The sequence below is a fragment of the Amyelois transitella genome, chromosome 10 (assembly GCF_032362555.1).
Source record: "Amyelois transitella isolate CPQ chromosome 10, ilAmyTran1.1, whole genome shotgun sequence".
Classification (NCBI taxonomy): Eukaryota; Metazoa; Arthropoda; class Insecta; order Lepidoptera; family Pyralidae; genus Amyelois; species Amyelois transitella.
Genome location: NC_083513.1, coordinates 11,437,052 through 11,447,340, shown reverse-complemented (window position 1 = coordinate 11,447,340; position 10,289 = coordinate 11,437,052). Strand labels below are relative to the sequence as shown.

At 31.8% G+C, this 10,289-nt stretch overlaps 3 protein-coding genes across 3 annotated transcripts in view; 2 read left to right on the top strand and 1 right to left on the bottom strand.

Annotated features, from left to right (window-relative positions):
* Positions 1 to 408: 408 nt before the first annotated feature.
* Positions 409 to 1,095, top strand: LOC132902186 (piggyBac transposable element-derived protein 2-like). Its single transcript, XM_060946284.1, has one exon. It carries the CDS (start codon positions 409 to 411, stop codon positions 1,093 to 1,095), a length of 687 nt encoding a protein of 228 aa, XP_060802267.1.
* A 31-nt stretch (positions 1,096 to 1,126) lies between these two features.
* On the top strand, positions 1,127 to 2,179 carry LOC132902185 (piggyBac transposable element-derived protein 3-like). Its single transcript, XM_060946283.1, has one exon. The coding sequence runs from the start codon at positions 1,127 to 1,129 to the stop codon at positions 2,177 to 2,179; it is 1,053 nt and encodes a 350-aa protein (XP_060802266.1).
* A 4,022-nt stretch (positions 2,180 to 6,201) lies between these two features.
* LOC106135405 (neuropeptide SIFamide receptor-like) overlaps positions 6,202 to 10,289 on the bottom strand; it is a 142,208-nt gene continuing 138,120 nt past the window's right edge. Inside the window, exon 3 of the mRNA XM_060946333.1 lies at positions 6,202 to 6,970. Coding sequence (XP_060802316.1) covers positions 6,202 to 6,970 — 769 coding nt within the window. The remainder of the gene's footprint in view (positions 6,971 to 10,289) is intronic.

The window sequence follows — 10,289 nt, the reverse complement described above, 5'->3', positions numbered from 1 at the left end:
TGGGAACGCTTACAAATCTACCCTCAACTTTTTTTGTATTTATACGAATGTGACATTTATTTTAGTAATTGAAACGTTATTGATGAGCACACGGATTATTAATAGTTGTTTGACATAAACTAGATTAAATTTGATAATATAGTGTCTCAAATAAACAAAATTGTTGAACTTCACTACGCGATAACTGTAAGTACTATTATTTTGGTCTATTCATTCGACAGTAGTAATTTTTTCACATCCATTTGTTGAAAATATTTGTAACTAAGTAATAAAGACAACATTTGGTGAACTATAAGGCTGTATTGAGAATAAAGTGGATTGACACTTAGGCGTCCTCAATTGAGGACGACGGGCACTAGACGAATCAGACAATCTTTTATTTTTTGCAGAAGTCGACTTTGAACAAACATGTCTAAAGGAAAGTTTTCATCGAGCGATAACTATCAGGGGCTTCAAGAAGCTATCGAGGCTATTATGAGAGAAGATGGTTCAGATGTAGAGGTAGATTTAGTTGCTCTGCCTTCGGAACCTAGTGTTCTCACTGATGAAGAGGAAGGCGACGATGACAAAATCATGACCAATGATTTTCCTAAGGACATACCGGGAAATGTTGAAGTTTTTATCAACAGGAATGATGATGAATGGGATAGTAGTGATGAAGAACCTTTAGCGACGACTGCAGCAAAGAAAAGACGAACCGATAACCTTCCAGGTCCTCGTTGGCGTAAATGCCACCCTACCTATGATTCCATAATATTTGATGAAAATAATGTCCAAGAAAGACGCGAAAAGATGGTTAGCGATCTAAAAGACCTAAATCCTGTTGCAATTTTTGAAAAAATGTTTGATAACGAGATAATTTCCATGATCATTCAAAATTCTAAATTGTATTCCGCACAAAAAAATAAGCATGATTTTGATATTACAGAAGAACAATTGAAAACATTTTTAGGCATCCTTCTTCTAACCGGTTATCACACTTTACCTAGGGAGCGTCTTTACTGGTCTTTGGATGAGGATTGTAACGTACCCATTGTATCTAAAGCAATGACTAGAAACCGTTTCTTAGAGATAAAAACACCTTCACTTTTGTGACACTGAAGTCGCTGCTGAGACATCGGATAAAATGTTCAAAATACGACCTCTTGGTGATATACTCATGAAAAAATATATGCAATGGGGAATCTTTCACACAAACTTGTCCATCGACGAATCAATGATCAAATACTTCGGTCATCATCCTTCAAAACAGTTCATTCGCGGAAAGCCCGTACGTTTCGGATATAAAAATTGGATGGTTTCTAGCGCGGATGGATACTGTTATGCTTTTGATATTTATTGCGGCAAATCACCCTCTACTAATATTGTCAACAATGAACCATTAGGATCCAGGGTTGTAAAAACTTTGCTAAACAAACTGGGTGCAGATCCTAAAGATCATATTGTATTTTTTGATAACTTTTTTACAAGTTTTGGATTGCTACGCGAATTACGTGAAACGGGTTATCGTGCAACTGGGACTGTCCGAGAAGGACGAACTGGAAAATGTCCTCTAATACCTATCAAGGAAATGAAGAAAAAAAACCGCGCTGAATATGACTACCGATTTGACACGACGAATAAAATATTGTTTGTTCGTTGGCTGGACAATAGCGTCTGCACAATGGGAACTAATTATGATAGTGTGCTACCGTTAGGCAAAGTGAAACGTTGGAGTTCAGCTGAGAAGAAAAAGATCGATGTAGACATTCCCCAAGTATTCGTCAGCTATAATAAAGGTATGGGTGGTGTTGACCAAGCCGATCAATCAATATCTTTATATCGTACTTCTATTCGAGGCAAAAAGTGGTGGTGGGTACTGTTTACCTACATGCTTGATTTGACAGTTAGCAATTGCTGGCGTTTGCACACACTTTGTAATGATGTAAAGATGGATCAGCTGCAGTTTAGACGAAGCATTGCTCGCCACTACTTGCGACAAGAAACAGATCGCCGTTCACGTCCAACGGCTTCCATAGTTCCTAGTCTACAGTTCGATGGGATTGGCCACTTTCCACAGAAGTTGAATAAACAACTGCGATGCACCGTATGTCACAATAAAGCTCGTTGGCAGTGTAAGAAATGTATCAAAACGTTATGTATCGAAAAACTTTGTTTTGAAACTTTTCATACTGAATGAGCCCAGTGTCCCCATTTAAGCACGGCATTTTTTTTTATATAAAATAAAACAAATTAGATTTTTTTTCTATTACATTTCATTAAAGAGGGCTTTTTCTACATAGAATTGCTTTTTATTTTATATTTTTTCAGTAAGTTTAGGTTTGGGCGCAAATGGGTTAAATCGTAGGAGTGCCAACCAATGCAGAATTTATTTAAAGTCAACATTGATTAAATGGATTGGATATTGTTATATGTATAATTTCAAAATCATAATTAAATTATCTACTACAATAATAGGTGTCGTCAAAAATACAACAACATAAAATTTGCCTATAATAAATAATCATCTTTCTGTTCATTCATTTAGTAGACCACAAATATGAAAGGCATCTACAAATTTAAAAAAAGTTAAATATAGGGAGATAAACCTTCGTCTTTTAAACAAGAATTTAGTTTTATTAGGACTTATACAAATATTATATTATCAAATAAAATGAGAATTTTCAAGAACATTACAATTGCGTTCGAAAATAGAGGTAACGGACATTGATATGTCGAAATTGTACGGCATCTTTGGTAGAAAAGTTCATATGTCAAAATTGCTTTATTTAGTTATTGCACTGTCATATAAATATATACGGACTGACTCGTTTATGAGATAGAAATCTAATTACTTTGCTATATATCTTTTTTTCTAAATTAACGCGTGTACACTAGCCTTAAGTTAATTAAATCACCCATACACGAATCAGTCATTCTAATATAAAGCACTATTTTGTATGCCTAAAAATTTCTAAAACTACCTAAAACATCGACCTACTACTTTATACATAAATATTTCTATATCATACATAATTTTTACACAATACTCTCGTTATCAGTAAAATAATAAGCACTTGATAAAAATATTTCAATCTTAAAAAAATATTTATTAAAAATGTCTAAAAATCAATTTAAAAAAAATATGTTCGTAATCTTAAACGTACTATAAATTTATATAAAAATTAAATTAAATGATTATCAATTGAAAACATAAAATCAAATGCTCAATAAATGATAACTAATAATTTTTTCTTCATGTTTGATTTTAATTTCAACTTTTAATATACAGGCGTATTTTCTATTAGCGGTGTTTTTAAGGAACTGATGAACATATGACGATAAAACATTTGTTAATTATGTTATTATTTAATTTAAAAAAAACATTATTTATTGCATGTAACTAAAAGCACGACAATCTGCGTCGCGTGCGCTGCGTCCTGGGGACGTCTAAAAATACACACACCTTAATTCCTAACATCAAACACAGCAACTAAACTCAGCATTATCTTACACAAATGCGTCTATCAAAACAAATATACCAAGACTTACAAAAACTACAATATATTTTATTTACAAACATTGTAAGAGAAAACATACCAATATTTATTATAATATTGTTTTTTATATATATGTATGTATACAAATATATACATATAGTGTTTCTTATATTATTTCGATGCTACATTACATTTGGTAACATTTTTGTATTTGTCCGTAGCTTGAACGGTGTATTGCATACATGATATTAATTAGAAATTAACCAAAATTTCACAGATTATAGATAGATAGATAAAAACTTTATTTGAATCAACTGTACACATACAGAAATAAGAAGTGATAATATTAACATTGGAATAAATATATTTAATATATATTGATAACAGGGTAATGAGATATTCATAATTATTTACACTTTGTTTTGAAAAACATATTTTTTTGTGATAGTAAATTTAATATAAGATTAAAATTAAATCAAAATTATGTACGTCGACTAAAAAATGTTGCCTTTTGAAAATCTAGAAAATCATAATATATGCAGGCAATATGTTGAACTAAAAGGTCACATTTCGCTATATAATAATTGCCTTAAGGATGAAATTAAACTTAAATGACTTAATTCAAATAATTTAATAAATATAATCAAACTCTGCTATCAAATCTTTCCTCATATCAATCATCGCGAAATATTTTTCTAAGTGAATAATCCTAAATCCAATTCCAAAAATATTATTTTATTTTAATAAAAAGAAAACGCAACAATTTTATTTTGTTTATTTTTTACTGAAATCAAACTCGTGTGTATCAGCTTAAATTGTGGTGAAAAATACTAAGTAGTATGAGATTTGACTATTAATAGCGATCGTAAATAAAATAAGAGGAATAAATCAGATCATGTGCACTTTAAACTTAGTAAATGATTGTAGAACCTTTAAGAAACCTTCCCGATGATTTGTTTAAATTTTGTTCAAACGAGTGAAAATATAAAAAATTTATTAAACAAAAAACTAATAAGCTAAGTAAATGTATGATAATAAATAGTGAGTGACTTTTTATTACATATGAAAGCATGAAATACGGAATAATATCCGTTAGTATTTGAGTATCCTTATTTTGAAAGAGTTAATCTTAGATTTAAATATTATAATGCTATCTACATTTCTTATAATTTGTGCACTCTAAGCGGCCCTTGACGTATTTAATATATTTAGGTATACATATATAAATGTATATTTTTTAATGAACTTAAATTGGGATTCTTCATTTCAATGGTTTAAAGTTCAAAAGCATTTTTGAAGTCTTAATATTTTTTATTTATATTTCTCCTTTTATTTATATTATTTTTATTTTGTTTATTAGTTTGTTAGTTATGATTTTGTTATTTAAGATTTAAACTTAAAAACTAGCGGAGCAAATTTTATGATTTATATTTATTTTTCTAAACTATAATTTCATTGCGTAGCTGTAAGTAATTTAACAATTTGTGCATGAAAGCTTTATTGAAACAATTAAATGTAATTATTTCATCTTTATTGTATTTAATTATATCACCTACTTTAATTATATTGCATTAGTGAAATAAATGAATGAATTCCCAATTTAAATTCAGCTCCCATAATATTCTCGCCTATTTATACTAATTAACCTATATTTGAAAACAGTGGACTTTTTTCTTTTGTAAGAATATCTTTTATTTGCATAGAAATTTTAATTAAGATTTACAAAAATTTATTTGTATCCCATAATGTTATTGCAGAAATTTGTTTTATTTTTATTATAAAAATAATTTAAATTTCATTCCTTTAAGATATTAGACATTTTACCCATCTAATAGGTAATAAAATATGGGTATATATAATATAAGATAGATATTTCTTAGTTATTAGTTTGCCAAATATTTTGGAATTCAGAACATTGAAGTCTGGTAATTGTTATGATTGGTGACAATAAAAAATAGCATGAAAACAATTCATTCAACAGAAATGTATAGTATAATATATCGACGCCTTTAAGTTTTTTTATAGACATTTAAGTACACGAAATTTAACATTTTTAACTTGTTATGAGTACGAATTGGTAGTGCTTATCTCAGTTATCAAATATATGTGTAGGTAATTAAATATATTATTTATTTAAAATTTATTTGTAATTACATTTTAAAAAGCTTATTTTCTACAAAACATTCTTTGTACTGTAATTATTCACTTTATATGTATCTGTGTGCCAGATAATGAGACACTATTATATCACCATTTTATTTTTAGTTACCATAATTTTAAACCAATTTTACTATAAGCTGTATAAATGTATGAATTTGTATTAAAAATATAACACAAATTTGTACAAATTAAAAACAAATAATGATTCCTACAAAATATTTGTGCTTGATGTGCGTTATACTGCCAGCTTCTATAATAGTAAAGTACGAATTATAATCAGTGTAAAAATAAAATCTTCTTAACATTTAACACACTTACGTATAAAAGTTACAATATATTAACACATACACTGATTATGTTTACAATAATTTATTGGATAGTCAAAGTCTTTGCACTATACAACATCAAACTGTCAAATTAAAATGTACCTTACAAGCATACAAATGTGTGTCAATTCAACGCAAACACGATATGCTGTTTGGCGCATAAGGACTGCGACTGCGCCGATGAGGCAAGCCCAGGGCTCGAGAGAGAACCAGTGTGACGTACCCGCCCTGGGCTTCTACACGCCGGTGTGGTTAAAAATAAAGGACACCGCGTTCTTATCCATTGGTGGCGAGCGACGAGTTATTGAGGCATGGTTATTATTATTGTAATGCCAAGACTTTCTTGTCGACGTACTCGATGATTGCAAAGCAATAGTTTCGTAGTAACGCAGCCTCCCGCAGCATTTTCTGCTCTTGATGATAGCAACGAATCCCTTTCTATACTTTTTATTGAAGAACGCGTACAAAATTGGATTGATGCAGGAGTTGGATGCTCCTAACCACTGAGCTAGTGGCGTCACAACTGGGAACATGTCTTCTTCCCATTTTTGCACTGGACCTCCAAGTTTTATTCTTGCAAATATGAGATAGAGCGGGAACCACGATAAAACAAAGAGAATTACAACAGCCACAAGCATTTTCACGACTTTGACTTTGGATTTTTGTTGCATCCTCTCCATTTGAGCGTCCTGAGTGTCGGTAGGGATGGAACGTCGCCAAACTTTGATCCAGATGAGGATATAGCACATTGTTATGAGGACCATGGGTAAAATGTAGCAGAAAATGAGATTTCCAATGACGAAGTATAAAATCTCGCTGAGGGGATTTGGCCAGACGTCGAGGCACAGTCGCACACTTGGGTTGTCTTCGAAAACCACGACCAGGTCGAAGAAAAAGACCCATGGCGTTGTGACGACGATCGCAAATATCCATATGAAGACGATCATCATCCGGGCGCGCCGCTTGGTGATCTGGCATTTGAGCGGCCACCAGATTGCGAGGAATCTGTAACAATGAAAATCAATCCATTAAAAATTTATGTTATATAAATACTAAGTAATTATTTTACTTATTGAGTTTCTCAGGACATAAAATCATGTTAAAAACTACAGCAAAATGTAAATTTGTAAATAATACTTGATGCTTGACGTAAACTATTAAATTTATAAAACGTAGACTGTTTAACAATCTCGGAGCTGGTAATTATGAAGTACAGAAAAGTATTATCCACAAAATTGTTATTATTAGTGAAGCGGGGATCTTCCAGTCTGCTGCCTTAATTGGGCTGGAAGCTGAAAACATCGGAAGAACCGTAGATAATAGGAACAGTATTTACAGTTCAAGTCTTATTTTCAGGATTTTCTTAAACGATGTAAAGGCAGTCGTAATATAGATAAATTAACTGTCTTTGTTTCAACGTTTGCTGGCCCTAATACATAATATACAAATGAAATATAGTGTGTTACAGCTAGACAGGAAAGCTACAATCGAGTAATTTTTCTAATATAATATTTTTTTACTTGGTATTTAGAGTGTTTTAAAAACGGGCGAACCCATTTTAAATAAAATTGCCAAGTTAGTTAAGTTTTTAATTTTCTAAAACTTTGAAGTGAGAGGTTTAAGGATCAGACCAGACTTTTGATTGGTTTACAATTATCCTTTTCTTTGTAATACACATATACTTGCCTAAGCAGCGTTATCATCAAATGAAAAAATTGACAATATAGGTCACCATATTAGAATTTCCTGTTTCTCTTCCCCATTAAAGACTTAGAGATTTTGTCTGACATGTCCTGATCCGGCATAAAACTTTAATTTAGGTCCCGTCCTACTAAACTAACCGCCAATCAAGAATTAACATCAATAATGACATTCCATTACCAGAAATAAATATTCATAAACTTAGTAGTTTGAACCAGTTGCTTCATTGTTGCTCCATTATTTTCATTCATTATCCTGCCTTACCAAAGTAAAGAATACTAAAACAAAGGGACCGTGACATCCTCATTGATTTGCCAAGTTATTTTTATGGACTCCGGAATGGACAAAGTTTTCTGCGTCGTAATATTTTGACGGGTCGACGACTTTATGAACTCGTGTGTAATACAAAACTTTTTGACCGATTTCAGATAATACATACATACATACATATGATCACGTCTTTATCCCTTACGGGGTAGAGAGTCAACAGTCTTGAAAAGACGGATAGGCCACGTTCAGCTGTTTGGCTTAATGATAGAATTGAGATTCAAATAGTGACGGGTTGCTAGCCCATCGCCTAAAAGAAGAATCCCAAGTTTATAAGTCTATCCCTTAGTCTCCTTTTACGACATCCATGGGAACGAGATGGAGTGGTCCTTTCAGATAATTTTAGGTTTTAAGGTTAAAAGATTGGGTGCAATTTTAGAATTTAAGTTCAGCCTCTTCCGTGAGAATCATCACCCTTTCGGCGTTCGTCTAGTGACATCAATAAGTGATACCTTGTATCCAATTTTGAAAATAAATCTATTCTATTCTATTCTATTCACGAACGTATAGCCCTGTTTATCGAGTAAGTCAGGTTTTTACAAGAAGTAACTCCCGTCTGACCTCCACATCCTATGTAGAACGTTACCTACTTATTGGATATGGATACATACACCTCATTTGATCGCCTGAATGTGCATGTTTGCTTACAATATTGTCCCTCACCGTAAGAGCATTGGTTAGTCTCCATACGACCGAGGTCAGACTTGCCTTACGCATTATCCTTTTTTACAACCTAAGTTTAAATTATCTATGATGGTATAAATCTAGTTTATTTTATTCAACTTATGAGAACTTGTGGTTCCCGGCGATAGAAAAGAAAAGAATAGGACCGCTCTATCTCTTACCCATGGATGTCGTAAAAGGCGACTAAGGGATAAGTTTACAAACTTGGGATTCTTCTTCTTCTTTAAGGCGACGGACTAGCAACCTGTCACTATATGAATCTCAGTTATATTATTAAGCCAAACAGCTGAACGTAGCCATCAGTATTTCAAAAGGCTGTTGGCTCTGTCTACCCAGCAAGGCACGTGATTATCTGTATGTATGAGAACTTCTAGTACACAGCCAAAGCCGTGGGCGGAAGCTAGTAAAACAACAAGAAACTCGTGACCACTCAGCCTTCAATTGTCAATATATTTACTCCATAACATTTACTTGCATTATAAATAAGTTCATGGATTATACAATTCAAGGTTGAATTTGTTGTTATGTTAGATATCTCCATGATCCAGTGAATAGATTAGTGTTTAATCGTAAAGGTCGCGAGTTCGAATCTTATGGGGTCGAGATAACTTGGAACGAGTATTAGTTACTTTTAATTTACTAATTATGAGTTGATGATTAATTTTATGATTATTCAATGCATTTTTTTTTTGTTATTTTATCAAATTTGGTTAAAAAAGTATATCATTAAGTCTTCCAATTGAACGTTGATTTATTTTTTGTATATACATATATGTGAACTTGGAATCATACTTTTAAGCAATGTAGGTACTAGCAATTTTTATAATTGGAAATTTAAGAAACTATTATAAAGTTCTCTGTCAGATCCAATGGTTGACTGGTAGATAATGCTTTTAGCATAAAGTCCGCCAATTGTGCAAATACATTTGTAAGTATTATGCGCAATGATGTTAAAATAAATTAAAAAAAAAAATCTGTTATCTCATTAATGCCGACAGCGGCTCTTAAACTTAATTAAATTTAAAAATTACTACCATTATTCTTCCGCGAAAAATTACAACACAGGTGGTGAACGAAGGAAACATAAGGCACAAAAGGCACTCCGAATAAAGTGATTGATTAAAAGGCTTTTGTCCAAGATGGCCGTCGTTTTGAGGTCATCAGTGCCAAATATGCATATTTTTTAAAGGTCAGTGTAACTTGCATAAGTACCTTTTTCGGAAGATATAAGTAAAGTACCTACCCAGTGAAGTCAAGGTTGAAGAGATATACATTGAATATTTGACACGAGATTAACTAGAATTATGCATTTTATCTCATTATTGTTGGTTGCATACAATTCTGTTATGATGCAGTCTGGTATGGACATAATAATTATTATGGATAATCCTTTTTACAGTGAAATAATTTTCACAATCAATTCAGTATTTTCGAAGATTAATTCTTACAAACATACAATCAAAGTTACAAACTTTATAATGTCAATACAAATTATAAAGATTCAGAGCTGTTAATTTGTTGCATTGATACTTCTTAAGTGATTTAAGTTACCAAATTTTAATTTACAAGTAATATTGGTTATCGCGGCCTTTCAGTCTTTCCAAGACTCTAT